This window comes from Pristiophorus japonicus, chromosome 5, assembly GCF_044704955.1.
Source record: "Pristiophorus japonicus isolate sPriJap1 chromosome 5, sPriJap1.hap1, whole genome shotgun sequence".
Taxonomy (NCBI): domain Eukaryota; kingdom Metazoa; phylum Chordata; class Chondrichthyes; family Pristiophoridae; genus Pristiophorus; species Pristiophorus japonicus.
The window spans coordinates 296,924,332-296,947,479 of NC_091981.1; the positions used below are offsets into that span (position 1 = coordinate 296,924,332).

General features: G+C 56.1%; 1 protein-coding gene across 8 annotated transcripts in view; it reads right to left on the bottom strand.

Moving 5' to 3' along the window:
* oplah (5-oxoprolinase, ATP-hydrolysing) overlaps window positions 1-23,148 on the bottom strand; it is a 64,482-nt gene that overhangs the window by 41,169 nt on the left and 165 nt on the right. For 3 of the 8 annotated variants that reach the window (XR_011593411.1, XM_070881900.1, XM_070881907.1), the window contains exons 1-10: window positions 23,096-23,138; window positions 21,364-21,485; window positions 19,431-19,626; window positions 18,252-18,443; window positions 11,629-11,743; window positions 10,689-10,812; window positions 10,227-10,422; window positions 7,721-7,883; window positions 3,327-3,465; window positions 1,045-1,112 (exon numbers count right to left, since the gene is read on the bottom strand). Coding sequence is in view for 7 of the 8 variants with exons in the window: in XM_070881900.1 (XP_070738001.1) it covers window positions 1,045-1,112; window positions 3,327-3,465; window positions 7,721-7,883; window positions 10,227-10,422; window positions 10,689-10,812; window positions 11,629-11,743; window positions 18,252-18,443; window positions 19,431-19,598 (1,165 nt within the window). In the remaining variant the exon portion in view is untranslated. The other 5 variants (XM_070881901.1, XM_070881902.1, XM_070881903.1 and 2 more) reach the window with 5 other exon arrangements.

Below are 23,148 nucleotides of genomic sequence, written 5' to 3' on the forward strand. Positions count from 1 at the left end.
CCCATCGTGCCTGTGCCGGCTCTTTGAAAGAGCTGTCGAATTTATCCCGCTGCCCCTGCTTTTTCCCTGTAGTCCTGCAAATTAAAAGGTTCCTCTTCAAGTACAAGGGAGACTGGAACTAGGGGGCATAATCTTAGAATAAGGGGCCGCCCATTTAAAACTGCGATGAGGAGAAATTTCTTCTCAGAGGGTTGTGGATCTGTGGAATTCGTTGCTTCAGAGAGCTGTGGAAGCTGGGACATTGAATAAATTTAAGACAGAAATAGACAGTTTTTTTAAACTGATAAGGGGATAAGGGATGTTGGAGAGCGGGCAGGGAAGTGGAGCTGAGTCCATGATCAGATCAGCCATGATCGTATTAAATGGCGGAGCAGGCTCGAGGGGCCGTATGGCCTACTCCTGCTCCTATTTCTTTTGTTCTTATGTACATGTCCATTTGCCTTTTGAAAGTTCGCAAGGAATCTGACTCCACCACCCTTTCAGGTCATGCATTCCAGATCTTGCGAAAATATCTCTCCTGATCTCCCCCTCTGGTTCTCTTCCCAATTCTTTTAAATCTGTGTCCTCTGGTTACCGACCTATTTGCCAGAGGACACACCTTCTCCTTACTTGATTTTGAATACCTCGATTCAATCTCCACCTAACCAATGTTCCCGCTAATTGTTTGGGGGGTGCGTGGCCCCTTTAAGGGGCTGTGCGGCCCACTGAAATGACAGCGCAGGCGCGGTTTTTGACATCGGAACGCCATTTGGCCAAATGGGAACGTTGCTCTCAACCTTCTCTGCTCTCAGGAGAACCCCAGCTTCTCCAGTCTCTCTACGTAACTGAAGTCCTTCATCGCTGGAACCATGCTGGTAAATCTCCTCTGCACCCTTCTCCAAGGCCTTGACATCCTTCCTAAAGTGCGAGGCCCAGAATCCGACACAGTACTCCAGCTGGGGGCGAACCAGTGCTTTATAAAGGTTTCATTCCAACGTGCGCGCGATACACTGCCCCGCCGACAGAGTATCGAGGGTGGATTTGCTCGCGGAGAGAGTTACTGACCTTTCCTGTAGCAGGCGGGACCAGGATGAGCTCCGGCCGATTCTGGACCGACAACAAACAGCCCTGACCTGGAAGAGGAAAGCGTGTCAGAGAAGTGGCGAGAGACACAGACAGACAGCTGTTCTTGGGGTCTACGGATCCGTCTCATTCCCCACACAGTTTCCCAATATTCCCATGTGCTCGCTGACCAACATTGGCTCCCGGTTAAGCAACGCCTCGATTTCAAAATTCTTATCCTTGTTTTCAAATCCCTCCATGGGCCTCGCCCCCCTCCCTATCTCTAATCTTCCCCCAGCCCCACGACCCTCCCCACCCCCCGAAATATCTGCATTCTTCAAATTCTAGCCTCTTCCACATCCCTGATTATAATCGCTCCACCACTGGTGGCCGTGCCTTCAGCTGCCGAGGCCTCAAGTTCTGGAATTCCTTCCCTAAACTTCTCAGACTCTCTCCCCTCCTTTAAGACGCTCCTTAAAACCTACCTCTTTAACCAAGCTTTTGGTCACCTGTCCCGATATCGCCTTATGGTCAGTGTTCTCTCTCTCAGGCCCAACATCCCCAGCATCGAAGCACTGACCACACTCGACCAGCTCCGCTGGGCGGGCCACATTGTCCGCGTGCCCGACACAAGACTCCCAAAGCAAGCGCTCTACTCGGAACTCCTTCGCGGCAAGCGAGCCCCAGGCGGGCAGAGGAAACGTTACAAGGACACCCTCAAAGTCTCCCTGATAAAGTGCAACATCCCCACCGACACCTGGGAGTCCCTGGCCATAGACCGCCCTAAGTGGAGGAAGTGCATCCGGGAGGGCGCTGAGCACCTCGAGTCTCGTCGCCGAGAGCGTGCAGAAATCAAGCGCAGGCAGCGGAAGGAGCGTGCGGCAAACCAGTCCCACCCTCCCTTACCCTCAACCACTGTCTGTCCCGTTTGTGACAGAGACTGTGGTTCCTGTATTGGAACTGTTCAGCCACCTGAGAACTCACTTTTGGAGTGGAAGCAAGTCTTCCTCGATCTCGAGGGACTGCCTGTGATGATGATGTGTCAAATTCCTGAAGCGGCGTGGGACATTTCACTACGTTAAAGGCACTATATAAATGCAAGGTGTCGTTGTTAAAGGACGCTTTGAGCGGGCGGGGGGTGGGGTTCAGGCCGGACGCTAACGCAGCGTATGGAGTATCGCTGTGACGGGACGCAAAGCTGTGCTGACCAGTCTCCCCTCACTAGGCGGGCGCTCCCAACTACCCGACTTCCCGGAGAGACGGGGAGGACCCCCCCGACGGTGCGCGGACCCCAACCGGTAAAAGAAGAGATTTTCACCGCCTTGGCCTGCCGTGGGTCTGTGTCCTCACCACTGGTCCACGGCCCACACACGAGCCGTCAGTGCTTTCTGTACACGGACACCCAAATCCCTTCGCTGCCCCACAGCCGACAGTCTCTCACCGTTTAGAAAACACTCCGATCCACCGTACTCAGGCTCGCGCTTCTTCACATTGAATCCCATCAGTTTTACCCTCTCACTCAGTCCGTCAATGTCCCCCTTTGTGTACCCGTCCACCCAATTCACCGTGCCTCCTAACATACACTTGACAGGGCAGATGCAGACAGGATGTTTCCCCTGGCTGGGGAGTCTAGAACCAGGGGGTCACAGTCTCAGAATAAGGGGGTCAGCCATTTAGGACAAAGGATGAGGAGGAATTTCTTCTCTCAGAGGGCGGTGAATCTTTGGAATTCTCCGCCCCAGAGGGCTGTGGAGGCTCAGTCCTCGAGTATATTCAAGGCTGAGATCGATGGACTTTTGGGAACTAAGGGAATCAAGGGATATGGGATAGTGCGGGAAAGTGGAGTTGATGTAGAAGATCAGCCTTGATCTCATTGGATGGCGGAGCAGGCTCGAGGGGCCGTATGGCCGACTCCTGCTTCTTGTGTTCTTCGTGCCATCTGCAAACTTTGATATAGAACTCTGCATTCCGACATCTTAATCATCGGTACAGGTGGCAAAAGGTGGAGATCCCTGGGGAATGGCACGTGTCACATCCTGCTAATCAGAGGTCATTCTCCGACCTCCCAACCAGTAACCCAGCAGTGTCACAAGGCCACCTCCACGCTCATATTTCCATCACCTCAGGACGTCCCAAAGTGCGTTACACCCAACGAATCTCGTGTGCGGAACCTTTTACCACAGGTCAAACAGGGCGAGATCCCTGTGGAGCCACGAGCTGCGGACTGGGAGGGGAACACGCCCCCCCGCCCCCCACCCCCGCACCGCACTGCTCGCCGGGCCTACCTGAAGGACAGCATGGAGCCGCCGCCAGCGGCCACGGTGTTGACGTCGAGCTGAGGAGCCTGGACGGTGATCCCCGCGGTCGTGGCCTCGAACACGTGCTCGAACTCCCCGGCATAACGGCTCACGTCTGTCGACGTGCCTGGAATCGAAGAGAGGGGAGGGGGTCAGAGCGTCGGAGTTAAACCCCGGGGCGGGGGGGCAAAGGGTGGTCAGGCCGCGAGGTGCTTCCGGCGACAACACTTCCCGCGCGTCCGGTCGCAGCCCGATTCAGCGCCTCAGGAACCCCGCCCGGTACACGGGGCGACGTGATGCTCAGACAGGGACCCCCCGCACAGTCCGAGGGGAGGGGGTACACTGGATACTCCGGCGTTGGGGTGGCGGGAGGGGGTTGTACACTGGAGGCTCCCCGGGGGGGGGGGGGGGGGGGGGGGGATATCATGAACGTTCCTGGAGAAGGGGCAGAATGTCTCATGGGAGGGGGGAAATGTTCTGGAAGTTCTCAGGGGAGAGGGGAATGTTCCAGAGGACCGCGGAGGGTGGGGGTGGGGGGGGAGAAATGTCCTGGGGGGGAGGGGGAGGGAGGAATGTCCCGGGGCAGGGGGGTGGGGGGGGAATGTCCCGGGGGATGGGGTATGTCCCGGGGGAAGGGGGTTATGTCCCTGGGAGAGGGGGGGGGGGGGGAGTCCCGGGAGAGATGCCCAGGGGGGAGGGGGGGATGGGGGTGTCCCGGGGGGGAGGGGGGGGGATGGGGATGTCCCGGGGGGGAGGGGGGAAGAAATGTCCCGGGGGGGGGGGGGGGGGGGGGAATGTCCCGGGGGGGGGGGGGGGAGAAATGTCCCGGGGGGAGGGGGGGAATGGGGGTGTCCCGGGGGGAGGGGGGGATGGGGGTGTCCCGGGGGGACGGGGGTGCCCCGGGGGGAGGGGGGGAATGGGGGTGCCCCGGGGGGACGGGGGGAAATGTCCCGGGGGGGGGGAAATGTCCCGGGGGGAGCGGGGGGAAATGTCCCAGGGGGGAGGGGGGGGGGGGGAAGAAATGTCCCGGGGGGGGGGTGAAGAGAGAGAGAAATGTCCCGGGGGGAGGGGAAATGTCCCGGGGGGAAGGGGGGGGGGGGGGGGGGGGAGAGAGAGAGAGAAATGTCCCGGGGGGGGGGGGGGGAAGAAATGTCCCGGGGGGGGGGGGGGGAAATATCCCGGGGGGGAGAGAGAGAGAAATGTCCCGGGGGGAGGGGAAATAGAAATGTCCCGGGGGGGGGGGGGGGAAGAGAGAGAGAGAAATGTCCCGGGGGGGAGGGGAAATGTCCCGGGGGGAAGGGGGGGGGTAAGAGAGAGAGAAATGTCCCGGGGGGAGGGGAAATGTCCCGGGGGGAGGGGAAATGTCCCGGGGGGAGGGGGGGGGAAGAGAGAGAGAAATGTCCCGGGGGGAGGGGAAATGTCCCGGGGGGAGGGGGGGGGTAAGAGAGAGAGAAATGTCCCGGGGGGAAGGGGGGGGGAGAGAGAGAGAAATGTCCCGGGGGGAGGGGAAATGTCCCGGGGGGAGGGGAAATGTCCCGGGGGGAGGGGGGGGGTAAGAGAGAGAGAAATGTCCCGGGGGGAAGGGGGGGAAGAGAGAGAGAAATGTCCCGGGGGGAGGGGAAATGTCCCGGGGGGAGGGGAAATGTCCCGGGGGGAGGGGGGGGGTAAGAGAGAGAGAAATGTCCCGGGGGGAAGGGGGGGGAGAGAGAGAGAAATGTCCCGGGGGGAGGGGAAATGTCCCGGGGGGAGGGGAAATGTCCCGGGGGGAGGGGAAATGTCCCGGGGGAGGGGAAATGTCCCGGGGGGAGGGGAAATGTCCCGGGGGGAGGGGAAATGTCCCGGGGGGAGGGGAAATGTCCCGGGGGGAGGGGAAATGTCCCGGGGGGAGGGGAAATGTCCCGGGGGGAGGGGAAATGTCCCGGGGGGAGGGGAAATGTCCCGGGGGGAGGGGAAATGTCCCGGGGGGAGGGGAAATGTCCCGGGGGGAGGGGAAATGTCCCGGGGGGAGGGGAAATGTCCCGGGGGGAGGGGAAATGTCCCGGGGGGAGGGGAAATGTCCCGGGGGGAGGGGAAATGTCCCGGGGGGAGGGGGGGGGGGGTAAGAGGGAGAGAAATGTCCCGGGGGAGGGGGGGGGGAAGAGAGAGAGAGAAATGTCCCGGGGGGAGGGGGGGGGGGAGAGAGAGAGAGAAATGTCCCGGGGGGAGGGGAAATGTCCCGGGGGGAGGGGAAATGTCCCGGGGGGAGGGGGGGGGGTAAGAGAGAGAGAAATGTCCCGGGGGGAAGGGGGGGGGAAGAGAGAGAGAAATGTCCCGGGGGGAGCGGAAATGTCCCGGGGGGAGGGGGGGGGTAAGAGAGAGAGAAATGTCCCGGGGGGAAGGGGGGGGGGGGGAGAGAGAGAGAAATGTCCCGGGGGGAGCGGAAATGTCCCGGGGGGAGGGGGGGGGTAAGAGAGAGAGAAATGTCCCGGGGGGAAGGGGGGGGGGGGAGAGAGAGAGAAATGTCCCGGGGGGAAGGGGGGGGGAGAGAGAGAGAAATGTCCCGGGGGGAGGGAGGGGGGGAGGGGGTGTCCCGGGGGGAGGGGGGGATGGGGGTGTCCCGGGGGGAGGGGGGGGATGGGGGTGTCCCGGGGGGAGGGGGGGGATGGGGGTGTCCCGGGGGGAGGGGGGGGATGGGGGTGTCCCGGGGGGAGGGGGGGGATGGGGGTGTCCCGGGGGGAGGGGGGGGATGGGGGTGTCCCGGGGGGAGGGGGGGGATGGGGGTGTCCCGGGGGGAGGGGGGGGATGGGGGTGTCCCGGGGGGAGGGGGGGGATGGGGGTGTCCCGGGGGGAGGGGGGGGATGGGGGTGTCCCGGGGGGAGGGGGGGGATGGGGGTGTCCCGGGGGGAGGGGGGGGATGGGGGTGTCCCGGGGGGAGGGGGGGATGGGGGTGTCCCGGGGGGAGGGGGGATGGGGGTGTCCCGGGGGGAGGGGGGGATGGGGGTGTCCCGGGGGGAGGGGGGGATGGGGGTGTCCCGGGGGGAGGGGGGGATGGGGGTGTCCCGGGGGGAGGGGGGGATGGGGGGTGTCCCGGGGGAGGGGGGGATGGGGGTGTCCCGGGGGGAGGGGGGGATGGGGGTGTCCCGGGGGGAGGGGGGGATGGGGGTGTCCCGGGGGGAGGGGGGGATGGGGGTGTCCCGGGGGGAGGGGGGGATGGGGGTGTCCCGGGGGGAGGGGGGGATGGGGGTGTCCCGGGGGGAGGGGGGGATGGGGGTGTCCCGGGGGGAGGGGGGGATGGGGGTGTCCCGGGGGGAGGGGGGGATGGGGGTGTCCCGGGGGGAGGGGGGGATGGGGGTGTCCCGGGGGGAGGGGGGGATGGGGGTGTCCCGGGGGGAGGGGGGGATGGGGGTGTCCCGGGGGGAGGGGGGGATGGGGGTGTCCCGGGGGGAGGGGGGGATGGGGGTGTCCCGGGGGGAGGGGGGGATGGGGGTGTCCCGGGGGGAGGGGGGGATGGGGGTGTCCCGGGGGGAGGGGGGGATGGGGGTGTCCCGGGGGGAGGGGGGGATGGGGGTGTCCCGGGGGGAGGGGGGGATGGGGGTGTCCCGGGGGGAGGGGGGGATGGGGGTGTCCCGGGGGGAGGGGGGTGTCCCGGGGGGAGGGGGGGATGGGGGTGTCCCGGGGGGAGGGGGGGATGGGGGTGTCCCGGGGGGAGGGGGGGATGGGGGTGTCCCGGGGGGAGGGGGGGATGGGGGTGTCCCGGGGGAGGGGGGGATGGGGGTGTCCCGGGGGGAGGGGGGGATGGGGGTGTCCCGGGGGGAGGGGGGATGGGGGTGTCCCGGGGGGAGGGGGGATGGGGGTGTCCCGGGGGGAGGGGGGGATGGGGGTGTCCCGGGGGGAGGGGGGGATGGGGGTGTCCCGGGGGGAGGGGGTGTCCCGGGGGGAGGGGGGGGATGGGGGTGTCCCGGGGGGAGGGGGGGATGGGGGTGTCCCGGGGGGAGGGGGGGATGGGGGTGTCCCGGGGGGAGGGGGGGATGGGGGTGTCCCGGGGGGAGGGGGGGATGGGGGTGTCCCGGGGGGAGGGGGGATGGGGGTGTCCCGGGGGGAGGGGGGATGGGGGTGTCCCGGGGGGAGGGGGGGATGGGGGTGTCCCGGGGGGAGGGGGGGATGGGGGTGTCCCGGGGGGAGGGGGGATGGGGGTGTCCCGGGGGGAGGGGGGGATGGGGGTGTCCCGGGGGGAGGGGGGGATGGGGGTGTCCCGGGGGGAGGGGGGGGGGGAAGAGAAATGTCCCGGGGGGAGGGGGAGGGGGGGGGGGGTGTCCTACAGGTTCCCGGGGGTGGAGGGGGCCGTTACCCCAGCCCCTGGTGGGGAGGAGATGGGACGGAGGGAGGGAGGGGGAGTCACTCACCGCCCATGTCGAAGCCGATGACTGGCTGTGCACCATTTCCATGCGTGGTGAGAGCGTAGCCCACGACACCGCCCGCTGGCCCCGACAGGATGGCCCGAGACCCGTTAAACCTCTCCATCGGAGTCAGCCCGCCGTCCGACTGCATGAACAGCAGCCGCACATCCTGGAGTGGGAGAGTATTTGGATTGAGGGGGTCCTGGCCAACAGTGCCTCCAGATATTACCGTAGGTGCAGGACCGGTTTATGGGGACAGCTTGTGAGCGGCCTGCACAATACCCACACAGATTGCCGTGCAGCCACACCCACAAGCAGCTTGCAGGGGCATTGTTCCTGGCGCTGAAGGGACCCCCCACCCATCCTTAAACAACACTTGGCTCCTTCCCGCATCCCCCCAGCATCCAACTGGGTGGAGCTGCCCGTTGCCATGGCTCCTCCACCCCGATTGGTTGGAGCTGCCCGTTGCCATGGCTCCTCCACCCCGATTGGTTGGAGCTGCCCATTGCCATGGCTCCTCCACCCCGATTGGTTGGAGCTGCCCATTGCCACGGCTCCTCCAGCCCGATTGGTTGGAGCCGCCCATTGCCATGGCTCCTCCACCCCGATTGGTTGGAGCTGCCCATTGCCACGGCTCCTCCAGCCCGATTGGTTGGAGCCGCCCATTGCCATGGCTCCTCCACCCCGATTGGTTGGAGCTGCCCGTTGCCATGGCTCCTCCACCCCGATTGGTTGGAGCTGCCCATTGCCATGGCTCCTCCACCCCAATTGGTTGGAGCTGCCCATTGCCACGGCTCCTCCAGCTCAATTGGTTGGAGCTGCCCATTGCCACGGCTCCTCCACCCCGATTGGTTGGAGCTGCCCATTGTCACGGCTCCTCCAGCCTCTATTGCATCCCAGAGTGCCCAGAGTGACTCTCTCCCCGGTTTCTCTGCCCTTCCTCTGTAAAAGGGGCTGAGAATGGGAATTTGCCCTGTGGTGAATCACCACCAAGCCCCAGCATAATCATGCTCAAAATCCATTTCTTTCACACTCACTCACACTCTCATCTACATCAAAAGCCGCTTAGCATCATAGAATCATAGAACGGTTACAGCACAGGAGGCCATTCGGCTCATCGAGCCCGTGCCGGCTCTCTGCAAGAGCACTTCAGCTAGTCCCGCTCCCCTGCCCTTTCCCCGTAGCCCTGCAAAATTTTTCCTTCAGGTACTCATCCAATTCCCTTTTGAAACCCACAATTGAATCTGCCTCCACCACCCCTCAGGCCCTCCATTCCAGATCCTAACCATTCACTGTCTCACGTCGCCTTTGGTTCTTTTGCCAGTCACCTTAAATCGGTGTCCTCTGGTTCTCGACCCTTCCACCAATGGGAACAGTCTCTCTATCTACCCTGTCCAGACCCCTCATGATTTTGAACACCTCGATCAAATCTCCTCTCAACCTTCTCTGCTCCAAGGAGAACAACCCCAGCCTCTCCAGTCTATCCACCTCACTGAAGTCCCTCACCCCTGGAACCATTCTTGTAAATCTTTTCTGCACCCTCTCTAAGGCCTTCACATCCTTCCTAAAGTGTGGTGCCTAGAATTGGACACAATACTCCAGTTGTGGCCCAACCAGTGTTTTATAAAGGTGCATCATAACTTCCTTACTTTTGTACTCTCTCTCTCTCTCTCTATTTATGAAGCCTAGGATCCTGTCAGCTTTTGAACCACTTTCTCAACCTGCCCTGCCACCTTCAACGATTTGTGCACAAATACCCCCAGGGTTTCTCTATTCCTGCATCCACTTTAGGATTGCACCCTTTAGTTTATATTGCTTCTCCTCGTTCTTCCTACCAAAATGTATCACTTCGCACTTTTCTGCGTTAAATTTCATCTGCCACGTGTCCGCCCATTCCGCCATCCTGTCTATATCTCCTTGAAGTCTATCACCATCCCCCTCACTGTTCACTATTCATGTTGTCTCATCTGCAGATTTCAAAATTGTGCCCTGTACACCCAAGTCCAAGTCATTAATATATATTAAGAAAAGCAGTGGTCCCAGTACCGACCCCTGGGGAACATCACTGTCTACCTTCCTCCAGTCTGAAAAACAACCCTTCATTGCCCTCATCAACCGTCTCTGTTACCCTCATTAAAAAAACTCAATCAAGTTAGTTAAACATGATTTGCCTTCAACAAGTCTGTGCTGGCTTTCCTTAATTAATCCATACTTGCCCAAGTGACTGTTAATTTTGTCCCGGATTATAGCACACACACTCACATACTCACATACTCACATACTCACATACTCACATACTCACATACTCACATACTCACATACTCACATACTCACATACTCACATACTCACATACTCACACATGTGCAAAACCCACATGCACTCACACACATGTACACGCACAGACATGCCTGCACACACAGACGCACACTCAACACTGGCTGAAGTGACGAGGAGGTTTAAACTGATATACAGAGTTCCATAAAAGAACTTTTCACGTTGTTAACCCTTTACTTTCAGACCGTCCTGGAATCCTGCACAGAAGCCGCTGAGGTATCTCTTGATGCACGGCGTGAGGTAGGCATCAGCGCAGGCCGTGTAACCGCGGGGCACGGCGCGCACCATCGGCATCACCGCCGAGGAGAGGGACACGTGCTTGAACCCGAGCCTTGTCGCCAGCTCCCCAATTTCCTTTTCGTGATCGGACCACCTGGCGAGAGAGGAAACCCGTCAGTTGTGGGAAAGGGCAGAAACTCAGGACACCCAAATCAGACTCCATAGGGTCAAGTGAGACGAGGGAACGCTCCAGAACGGGCAGCAGGGAGGGGGCGCTCCAGAACGGGCGCGGGGGGGGGGGGGGGCGAGGGCGGGCTCCAGAACCGGCGGGGGCTGGGGGGAAAAGAGCGTCCCGGAACAGGCAGGCGGGGGGGGGGGGAGGGGCGAGGGGAACATTCCACAACATGCCCGGAGACTCACGTGTAGGAATGGAGGAGAACCACTGCCAGACTGCAGATACCCCTGGACAGGACGCTCATCAGCTCCCCTTCCAGCTGTCTGGTGTTCACTGGCCTCCACACCTCCACTCGCTGCCCCGTCGACCCTGACAAACAGGAAGCAGCAGCCAGTAATCTTTAAAAATACGTAGTCATTCCCAAAATAACAACTTGCATTGATATAGCGCCTTGAACCTAGTAAAACATCCCAAGGCATTTCACGGGAGCGATTATCAAACAAAATTTGACACCGAGCCACATAAGGAAAATAAACTCTTGGATTGATATAGCGCCTTTCACGGCCACCGGATGTCTCAAACCGCTTTTCAGTATTTTGGGAATGTCGTCACTGCTGTAATGTGGGACATAACAAGATACTAGGACAGGTGACCAAAAGCTTGGTCAAAGAGGTAGGTTTAAAGGAGGGAGAGGCAGAGAGGTTTAGGGAAAGAATTCCAGAGCTTGGGACCCAGGCAGCTGCCAATGATACAGCGGTTACAATCGGGAACACACAAGGGGCCAGAATTGGAGGAGCGCAGCGACCTCGGAGGGTTGCGGGGCTGGAGGAGATTACAGAGATAGGGAGGGGCGAGGGCAATGGAGGGATTTGAAAACAAGGGTGAGAATTTTAAAATTGAGGTGTGGCCGGACTGGGAGCCAGCGTTGGTCAGGGGTGAACAGAACTTGGGAGAGAGTTAGGATACGGGCAGCCGACTTCTGGATCACCTCAAGTAGATCGATAACCGCTTTCAAAAGGGAAGTGGATACATTTTTGATCATGATAAAGTAATTCACTGGATGACAGGAAAGGCCAGAGGTTGGGGGACTAAGGGAGAAATCTTTCAGAGTGGACACGAGCACAGTGTTAAATTCTATAGTTCTATTCCCGATGATCAGCGTGCTGTGGCATGGACACAACCTACCCGTGACTGTCTGCAGTCCCGCCTTCTTAGGGAGCTGGCAGTCAGCATCCTGTAAAACCACTCGCTCATCAACTTCAATCACCTCCTCGTACAACACCTCCGGCATCACGATCTCCTGGAGGTGAGAGAGAGTGAGCGCAAGTGAGAGCGAGCGCGAGAGAGAGAGAGAGAGAGAGAGAGAGAGAGAGAGAGAGAGAGTGAGAGAGTGAGAGAGTGAGAGAGTGAGAGAGACCATGCGGAGGGGGAAGAGAATGAGAGACTATGCGGAGGGAGGGACGGGGAGAGAGCGAGAGCGCGTGTGGAGGGAGAGAGAGACCATGCGGAGGGGGAGAGAGAGACCATGCGGAGGGAGAGAGAGGAGAGAGACACCGTGCGGAGGGGGGAGAGAGAGAATGAGATAAACCGTGCGGAGGGAGGGAGTGAGAGCGTGAGGGGGCAAGAAAGAGCGAGAGGGAGAGAAAAAACGAGAATGTGCAGGAGCAGGAGAGAGAAGGCTTTGGGTGAGACCACACCTGAAGTACTGTGTACAGTTTTGGTCTCCTTATCTAAGGAAGGGTGCAATGAAGGTTCACTAGATGGATACCCGAGACGAGAGGTTTGTTCTATGAGGAGATATTGAGCCCATACTCTCTGGAGTTTAGAAGAACGAGAGATGATCTGATTGAAACATTCTGAGGGGGATTGACAGGGGAGATGCTGAGAGGATGTTTCCCCTGGCTGGAGAGTCTAGAACTGGGAGGGGGGGTGGAAAATTCGGTTGCGCCTCATTTGGGGCGGTAACCCAGGCGAAGCAATAATTTTAGCGCCAAAATGTTTGCGCCCTCCGCCCAGAAATTGGCCAGAATCAGTCGAAGACCTGACAGGGCAATAAATCATCCGTTGCACATCAGAGCTGGGAGGGCGATAACGAAAGTTTGGCCGGTACATTTTGAGGGCCCGTTGCACAAGCGCGGAGCTCCGAGTCAGCCCCCAGGAAAAGCTGAGCCTTAGGCATAGTAATGCACCCATTAAAAGTTTTCAAAACCACTCGTTTCCAACCTGCGCCGTTATGTCTGTCTGCTGCTGCACACTGGGAGGCTCACGCACCGTGCTGTGTGTAAATGTCGCGCTGACTGTGACCTCCGAGGGAAGCGCTCCCTCATCCCTTTAAGTAGCCGCCAGTTAACGACTCTGCGAGCCTGGATCGACTGTTTTTCCAGACGTTGTTATTGGCGGGCACTCGACGAGGCGGCTGTATCGAATTTACCGACCGGGACACAAGCGTGGGAGTTGCACCAGGAATACGTCAGGGTCGCACTGAGCGTCAGCAGCCGGGCGCTACTGCTTAGTGTCCCCCCGGTGAGCTCCCAATGAATTTTCCCTTGGGCGCTAAAAGCTGTGCTCCCGGTCGGTCACCTCTTGCGCTCCCATGAACGCCCCCCCCTCTGGCCGCTAACTGAGGCATTAGGCAACTGAAAATCCAGCCCAAAAGGTCACAGTCTCAGAATAAGGGGCCAGCCATTGAAGACTGAGATGAGGAGGAATTTCTTCACTCAGAGGGCGGTGAATCTGTGGAATTCTCTGCCCCAGAGGGCTGTGGATGCTGAATCGTTGAATATATTCAAGGCTGAGATCGATAGAAACATAGAAAATAGGTGCAGGAGTAGGCCATTCGGCCCTTCTAGCCTGCACCGCCATTCAATGAGTTCATGGCTGAACATTCAACTTCAGTACCCCATTCCTGCTTTCTCGCCATACCCCTTGATCCCCCTAGTAGTAAGGACCTCATCTAACTCCTTTTTGAATATATTTAGTGAATTGGCCTCAACAACTTTCTGTGGTAGAGAATTCCACAGGTTCACCACTCTCTGGGTGAAGAAGTTCCTCCGCATCTCGGTCCTAAATGGCTTACCCCTTATCCTTAGACTGTGACCCCTGGTTCTGGACTTCCCCAACATTGGGAACATTCTTCCTGCATCTAACCTGTCTAACCCCGTCAGAATTTTAAATGTTAAGAGGTCCCCTCTCATTCTTCTGAACTCCAGTGAATACAAGCTCAGTTGATCCAGTCTTTCTTGATTTTTGGACTCGAAGGGAATCAAGGAATATGGGGAATCGGGCAGGAAAGTGGAGTTGAGGTAGAAGATCAGCCATGATCTTCTTGAATGGTGGAGCAGGCTCGAGGGGACATATGACCTAATCCTGTTCCTATTTCTTGTGTTCTTGAGAGAGTTAGACCACACGGGGAAAGGGAGAGGGAGAGTGACTGTGAGACCAAGACCATTTAGAAAATACATTCTTTCTTGGGTCCAAATATTCAACTAGATTGGATGACCTCGTATCGCCTTCCGCACATCGAGCTCCATCTGCCACAGGTTTGTCCACTCCCTTAGTAAGTTCCTGCTGTCATCCACACAGCCTACTGTGCCTCCCAACAGCGTCATCTGCAAACTTAAGGCACAGAACTCACTGTTCCTTCATCCAAGCCATTACTAGATATGGTGAAAAGCTGAGGCTCCAGAACAGATCCCTGGGGAACACCACTTGTCCCATCCACCAATCGGAGTACGTACCCCCAGTCCCCATTCTCTGTCTCCTATCTCCCAACCAATCTGCAACCCAAGTCAAAAGGCTGTCTCCGGGTCCATGTGCTCTCAATTTGGCCAATAATCTCTGGTGTGGACCCTTAGCAAATGCCTTCCGGGCGTCCATATAGACAAAACTCAGACACTCCCTTATCGGCCTTACTGCCGATCTCCTCAAAATATTCAACTAGATTGGTCAGACATGACGAACATGGGAAACGAAAACCAGAGCGTGACAGGAAGGGACAGAATCTATAAACATAAGTGCCTATCAGAAACTGGGGCCATAGCAGGAGAAAATGGTAAGAAAACACACTTAAAAGCTCTTTATCTGAATGCACGCAGCATTCGTAACAAATTAGATGAGCTGTCGGCACAAATAGTTACAAATGGGTATGATCTGATAGCCATAACAGAGACTTGGTTGCAAGGTGACCAGGATTGCGAACTAAACATGCAAGGAATTCGGAAGGACAGACAGAAAGGAAAAGGAGGTGGGGTAGCTGTGTTGATAAAGGATGGAATCACTGCAATAGTGAGAAACGATATTGGCTCAAATGATCAGGATGTTGAAACAGTTTGGGTAGAGAGAATGAATAATAAGGGGAAAAAGTCACTGGTGGGTGTAGTCTATAGGCCCCCCTAACAGTAGCAACTCTGTTGGTTGGAGCATAAACCTGGAAATAGTGGGGACTTGTAAAAAGGGAACAGCAATAATCATGGGTGATTTTAACCTCTATATTGATTGGACAAATCAAATTGGTCAGGGTAGCCTTGAGGAAGAGTTCATAGAATGCATAAGGGACAGGTTCCTTGAGCAGTATGTAATGGAACCAACCAGGGGGCAGGCTATCTTAGATCTGGTCCTGTGTAATGAGACAGGATTAATAATAAACAATCTCCTAGTAAAGGATTCCCTTGGAATGAGTGATCATAACATGGTTGAGTTTCAAATCAGATGGAGGGAGAGAAAGTTGGATCTCTAACCAGCGTACTAAGCTTAAATAAAGGAAACTACAAAGGTATGAGGGCAGAGTTGGCTAAAGTGGACTGGGAAAATAGATTGAAGTGAAGGACAGTTGATGAATAGTGGCGTACATTTAAGGAGATATTTCATAACTCTTAAGAAAAATATATTCCAGTAAAGGACGGTATCCAATTAAAAACAAGGGCATATCAAGTGGCCAAAACTAGTGGGAGGACAGAAGATTGGGAAGCTTTTAAAAGCCAGCAAAGAATGACTAAAAAAAATTATTAAGAAAGGGAAGATAGACTATGATAGTAAACTAGCACGAAATATAAAAACAGATAGCAAGAGTTTCTATAGATATATAAAAAGGAAAAGAGTGACTAAAGTAAATGTTGGTCCCTTAGAGGACGAGACCGGGGAATTAATAATGGGGAACATGGAGATGGCAGAAACTCTAAACAAGTATTTTGTATCAGTCTTTATGGTAGAGGACACTAAAAATATCCCAACAGTGGATAGTCAAGGGGCTATAGGGGGGGAGGAACTTAACACAATCACAATCACTAAGGAGATGGTACTCAGTAAGATAATGGGACTAAAGGCGGATAAAATGCCCTGGACCTGATGGCTTACATCCTAGGGTCTTAAGAGAAGTAGTGGCAGGGATTGTGGATGCATTGGTTGTAATTTACCAAAATTCCCTGGATTCTGGGGCGGTCCCAGCAGATTGGAAAACTGCAAATTTAATGCCCCTATTTAAAAAAGGAGGCAGACAAAAAGCAGGAAACTATAGACCAGTTAGACTAACATCTGTGGTTGGGAAAATGTTGGAGTCCATTATTAAGGAAGCAATAGCAGGACATTTGGAAAAGCAGAATTCAGTCAGGCAGAGTCAGCATGGATTTATGAAGGGGAAGTCATGTTTGACAAATTTGCTGGAATTCTTTGAGGATGTAACAAACAGGGTGGATAAAGGGGAACCAGTGGATGTGGCGTATTTGGACTTCCAGAAGGCAATTGACAAGGTGCCACATAAAAGGTTATTGCACAAGATAAAAGTTCACGGGGTTGGGGGTAATATATTAGCATGGATAGAGGATTGGCTAACTAACAGAAAACAGAGAGTCGGGATAAATGGGTCATTTTCCGGTTGGCAAACAGTGACTCGTGGGGTGCCACAGGGATCGGTGCTGGGACCTCAACTATTTACAATCTATATTAACGACTTGGAAGAAGGGACTGAGTGTAACGTAACCAAGTTTGCTGACGATACAAAGATGGTAGGAAGGGTAATGTGTGAGGAGGACACAAAAAACCTGCAAAAGGACACAGACAGGCTAAGTGAGTGGGCAAAAATTTGGCAAATGGAAAGTGTGAGGTCATGCACTTTAACAGAGAAAAAAAAAATCGAGGAGCAAGTTATTATTTAAATGGAGAAAGATTGCAAAGTGCTGCAGTACACTGGGACCTGGGGGTACTTGTGCATGAGACACAAAAGATTAGTATGCAGGTACAGCAAGTGATCAGGAAGGCCAATGGAATGTTGGCCTTTATTGCAAAGCAGATGGAGTATAAAAGCAGGGAAGTCCTGCTACAGTTATAGAAGGTATTAGTGAGGCCACACCTGGAATACTGCGTGCAGTTTTGGTTTCCATATTTACGAAAGGATATACTTGCAGTTCAGAGAAGGTTCAGTCGGTTGATTTCAGGGATGAGGGGGTTGACTTATGAGGAAAGGTTGAGTAGGTTGGGCCTCTACTCATTGGAATTCAGAAGAATGAGAGGTGATCTTATTGAAACATATAAGATTCTGAGGGGGCTTGACAAGGTGGAATCTAGAGCTGGGGGCATAGTTTCAGAATAAGGGGAAGCCCATTTAAGACTGAGATGAGGAGGAATTGCTTTTCTCAGAGGATTGTAAATCTGTGGAATTCTCTGCCAAAGAGAGCTGTGGAGGCTGGGTCATTGAATATATTTAAGATGGAGATAGACAGATTTTTGAACGATAAGGGATTGAAGGGTTATGGAGCAGGGAAGTGGAGCCGAGTCCATGATCAGATCAGCCATGATCTTATTGAATGGCGGAGCAGGCTCAAGGGGCCAAATGGCCTGCTCCTATTTCTTATGTTCTTATGTAAAGGTAGGCAAAGACAGTTTAGAGGGAACTTTGGTCACATTCCTCACTCTTAAGTTTCAAACCTTGCTTTGTGTGTGATCTTTCTCCTTCTCGAAGTTAATGTCCAACTCTTACCATGCTAAGGTGCTCCTTCGGTCAGGTTATTCATTAATTCGGACTTGTTACTCATCGCCCGATCTGCTGTGTCCTGCTCCCTTGTCAGTTCTAAAACATATTGTTTCAGAAAACTGTCCTAGAAATTCACTGCCTTTACCACCTGAGCTCTTCTGCATCTCCCAGTCTCTGTGAAAATTACATTCTCCCATTACAACCACACTGCTTTTGCTACCAGCTTCACTGATCACTGCATGTATGCATCTCGCTACTGCATCTCTGCTATCAGCAGGTCTGCAGATCACTCCCACCAGAGGCTTGCTTCCATTGCTGTTTCTTAAATGTTCACACTGCCTGCTCACCCTTACAGATAGCCTTCCTCTTCACTGGTGTAAGGGTGCCCTTCATCAATATTGCTGCTCCCCCCTCCTTTCCCCAATTCCCTGTCCTTTCGAAAGACCGTTTAGCCTGGAACACTACGCTCCGATTCACACCCAGCTTGTAGCCAGGTCATTGCAATGGCCACTGTGTTACACCCTTTGTGCTGAATCTGCGCTTGTAACTCACCTGTTTTATTCCTCAGGCAACGTGAATTTGTGTTGAAACTCCGATTTGGCTAAAAGACTCCAAAACAAAACTCCAAAGCCCTTCATGATTTTAAACACCTCTATCAAATCTTCGGTTAACCTTCTCTGCTCTCAGGAGAGCCTCAGCTGCTCCAGTCTCTCCACGTAACTGCAGTCCCTCATCCCTGGAACTATTCTTGTAAATCTCCTCTGCTCCCTCTCCAAAGCCTTGATAGCCTTCCTAAAGTGCGCTGCCCAGCACTGGGGCCTAACCAGTGATTTGGAAGGTTTACCAGGTCGAATATCTTTGGCCGGGACTGGTTACCGATATGCAGCAAGTCCTTGAAGCCTTTGGTGATGACGAGCGCGATTCGCTCCCCCTTTCGCTCCAGCAGCGCATTGGTGGCGACGGTGGTGCCCATCCGGATCCAGTCGATCCGGGCGGTGTCCATCGGCTGGTCCCGAGGCACCCGAATTCCACACTCCTGTCACAACACACACCAAGCACACAGAGTCAGACAGGGAGCCCACTGAACACACGCCGTGAAATCAAACCCCCACCGGGAAAAGGCACTGTCAGAGCGCTGAATATCCACTGCTCCAGTGAGTTGGTGTGAACAATGCCTCGGACTTTCCCCCCCATATTCAGCGATTTACTGCGAGCAATGCCACGGGTGTTCCCCATATTCAGCTATTTACTGCGAGCAATGCCACGGGTGTTCCCCATATTCAGCGATTTACTGCGAGCAATGCCACGGGTGTTCCCCATATTCAGCGATTTACTGCGAGCAATGCCACGGGTGTTCCCCATATTCAGCGATTTACTGCGAGCAATGCCACGGGTGTTCCCCATATTCAGCGATTTACTGCGAGCAATGCCACGGGTGTTCCCCATATTCAGCGATTTACTGCGAGCAATGCCACGGGTGTTCCCCATATTCAGCGATTTACTGCGAGCAATGCCACGGGTGTTCCCCATATTCAGCGATTTACTGCGAGCAATGCCACGGGTGTTCCCCATATTCAGCGATTTACTGCGAGCAATGCCACGGGTGTTCCCCATATTCAGCGATTTACTGCGAGCAATGCCACGGGTGTTCCCCATATTCAGCGATTTACTGCGAGCAATGCCACGGGTGTTCCCCATATTCAGCGATTTACTGCGAGCAATGCCACGGGTGTTCCCCATATTCAGCGATTTACTGCGAGCAATGCCACGGGTGTCTCCCCATATTCAGCGATTTACTGCGAGCAATGCCACGGGTGTCTCCCCATATTCAGCGATTTACTGCGAGCAATGCCACGGGTGTTCCCCATATTCAGCGATTTACTGCGAGCAATGCCACGAGTGTCTCCCCAATCAATTTACTGCGAGCAATGCCACGGGTCCCCTCCTCCAGGGATTTACTGTGATCAATGCCCCCCCCCCCCCTCCCACCACCACCACCACCACCACCACCACCACAATTTACCTCCTGCAGGATCCTCCTGATGCCCTCCGTGGGGGCATCTCGGTAATTGGCTGGGTCTTCAGAGAGCAGCTTCATGACTCGGACCTTCCCCCCAGGACACCGGGCGAACACGTCGGTGAATGTCCCGCCGCGATCGATAGCGAACTGAAACTTTCCCGGCTCCGCCATCGCTCGCAGGCTGCCACCCCCGGGGCAACTGTCAGGGAATGGAGAGACAAGCAAATCGGTATAGAAACAGGCCGGATCTGTCCCCTTAAACCCACCTCCGACCACAGCAAACCCACACTGCCCTGTCCATTGGCAGCTATCAACTTAGGCTCAGAGGTCTGACTGAGCAGCAGTTAGCAATGATGTGTTTTTCCAGTTTACTGCCTCACCTCTGTGTCGGCGGTGGCTCAGTGGTGAGCACTCTCGCCAGAGTCAGCAGATTGCAAGTTCAAGTCCCACACCAAAATCTCAAGCACATAATCCAGGCTGACACTCCAGGGTGCTGCACTGTCAGAGGGGCAGTACTGAGGGAGTGCTGCACTGTGGGAGGGGCAGTACTGAGGGAGCGCTGCACTGTGGGAGGGGCAGTACTGAGGGAGCGCTGCACTGTCAGAGGGGCAGTATTGAGGGAGTGCTGCACTGTGGGAGGAGCAGTACTGAGGGAGTGCTGTACTGTGGGAGGGGCAGTACTGAGGGAGCGCTGCACTGTCAGAGGGGCAGTACTGAGGGAGTGCTGCACTGTGGGAAGGGCAGTACTGAGGGAATGCTGCACTGTGGGAGGGGCAGTACTGAGGGAGTGCTGCACTGTGGGAGGGGCAGTACTGAGGGAGTGCTGCACTGTCAGAGGGGCAGTACTGAGGGAGTGCTGCACTGTCAGAGGGGCAGTACTGAGGGAATGCTGCACTGTGGGAGGGGCAGTACTGAGGGAGTGCTGCACTGTGGGAGGGTCAGTACTGAGGGAGTGCTGCACTGTGGGAGGGGCAGTACTGAGGGAGCGCTGCACTGTCGGAGGAGCAGTACTGAGGGAGCGCCGCTCTGTCGGAGGGGCAGTACTGAGGGAGTGCCGCTCTGTCGGAGGGGCAGTACTGAGGGAGTGCCGCACTGTGGGAGGGGCAGTACTGAGGGAGAGCTGCACTGTGGGAGGGGCAGTACTGAGGGAGTGCTGCACTGTCAGAGGGGCAGTACTGAGGGAGCGCCGCACTGTCGGAGGAGCAGTACTGAGGGAGTGCCGCTCTGTCGGAGGGGCAGTACTAAAGGAATGCTGCACTGTCGGAGGGGCAGTACTGAGGGAGCACTGCCCTGTCGCAGGGGCAGTACTAAAGGAATGCTGCACTGTTGGAAGGGGCAGTACTGAGGGAGCATTGCACTGGCGCAGGGGCATTCTTTCGGATGAGACGTTAAACCCATCTACCCTCTCAGGTGGTTGTAAAAGATCCCAGGGGACTATTCAAAGAAGCGCAGAGGAGTTACCCACGGTGCCCTCGCCAATATTTGTCCTTCAACCAACATCACTAACAGATTACCTGGTCATTGCTGTATGTGGGAGCTTGCTGTGTGCAAATTGGCTGGTGCGTTTCCTACATTACAAGAGTGACTGCACTTCAAAAGTACTTGACTGGCTTTCAACAGTGCTAAGGGACGTCCGTAGGATGTGAAAGGCGCTATAGAAATGCAAATTCGTCCATTTTTGATCAACTGTAAATGAGAAACCTGCTATAGATATTCCACGGATTTAAACCCCAGTCCAGGGGCAACATTCTAACTCTCTCTGCCGCCCAGCCTGTGTTAATGGGTAATAGATCTGCGGCACAGAACGTGTCTGTGTAAATGGACCTCTTGTTAATCCATGTACGTTGTTCCGTGGCTCAATCCCAAAAGATGCAGGGTTGCAGGGAGTTTATCCTACAATGCCAAGCCCAGTTTACACAGACTAAGAGAGACTCACCTGAGACACAGGCAGTACCAATGGATAAATCAGTCTTGCACCTCGCTATGCTGGTTGCGATCATTCAGCGTTGCTGCGTAGGTGCTGAAACGTTTAATAAATTGCTTCCGAGTTTTGTTATCCTAAAAATAATCAGAGGAAAGCCACCACTTTCAGCATTTTAAACTGGCATGGTCACCACACACACAACCTCTGGCTGTTCACCCTCCCCCCTCGGAATGCCTTGCAGCCACTCATCCTTGACCCTGGCACCAGGGAGGCAACAGACCATCCTGGAATCATGTCTGTGGCTGCAGAAACACCAGTCTGTTTCCCCTAACTATCGAATCCCCTAGCACTATTACTTTCCCTGTCTTCCTTCCTCCCCCGTACAGCTGATACACCCATGGTGCCACGGGCTTGGCTCTGGCTGTACGCCTCAAATGAACCATCGCCCTCACCAGTATTTAGAACTGAATACCCGTTGGAGAGCGAGATGGACTTCAGGGGACTCCTGTACTACCAGCCTGGTCCTCCTGACAGTCACTCATTCCCTCTCCGCCTGCGCACTCTTACGCTGCGGCGCGACCACTCCCGAAACGTGCTAAACACGGAGCTCTCAGCCCAGCAGATACATTGCAGTGACACCAGCCGCTGCTCAATCACCGCAACCCTGGAGCTCGAGTTCCTCCAGCCGGCAACAGCTCCTGCTCACGTGGCTGTCCAGGACACGGGAAGCGCCCCGAAGTACTCGCATGGCACGGGACCCCGTCGGTCAAACTCCACTACGGTCCAGTCAGTCTAACTCCTCTACAGCCCGGTCAGTCTAACTCTCAGATCCCCCCTCCCCCCGGTCAGTCTAACTCTCTGAACCCCCTCCCCCCGGTCAGTCTAACTCTCCGATCCCCCCCTCCCCCCGGTCAGTCTAACTCTCAGATCCCCTCCCCCCGGTCAGTCTAACTCTCTGAACCCCCTCCCCCCGGTCAGTCTAACTCTCTGAACCCCCTCCCCCCGGTCAGTCTAACTCTCTGAACCCCCCCTCCCCCCGGTCAGTCTAACTCTCAGATCCCCCTCCCCCGGTCAGTCTAACTCTCAGATCCCCCTCCCCCGGTCAGTCTAACTCTCAGATCCCCCTCCCCCGGTCAGTCTAACTCTCTGAACCCCCCCTCCCCCCGGTCAGTCTAACTCTCAGATCCCCTCCCCCCGGTCAGTCTAACTCTCAGATCCCCTCCCCCCGGTCAGTCTAACTCTCTGAACCCCCTCCCCCCGGTCAGTCTAACTCTCCGATCCCCCCTCCCCCCGGTCAGTCTAACTCTCTGAACCCCCTCCCCCCGGTCAGTCTAACTCTCTGAACCCCCTCCCCCCGGTCAGTCTAACTCTCTGAACTCCCTCCCCCCGGTCAGTCTAACTCTCCCCTCCCCCGGTCAGTCTAACTCTCTGAACCCCCGGTCAGTCTAACTCTCCGATCCCCCCTCCCCCCGGTCAGTCTAACTCTCTGAACCCCCGGTCAGTCTAACTCTCCGATCCCCCCTCCCCCCGGTCAGTCTAACTCTCTGAACCCCCTCCCCCCGGTCAGTCTAACTCTCTGAACCCCCTCCCCCCGGTCAGTCTAACTCTCTGAACCCCCTCCCCCCGGTCAGTCTAACTCTCTGAACCCGCCCCTCCCCCCGGTCAGTCTAACTCTCTGAACCCGCCCCTCCCCCCGGTCAGTCCTATCCTGGCAGTCTAACTCTGATCTGCTTGACCCACTAACCTTGTGACCTCCAACTGACCCCACGACCCTCAATTTGCCCCCGTGACCCCAAT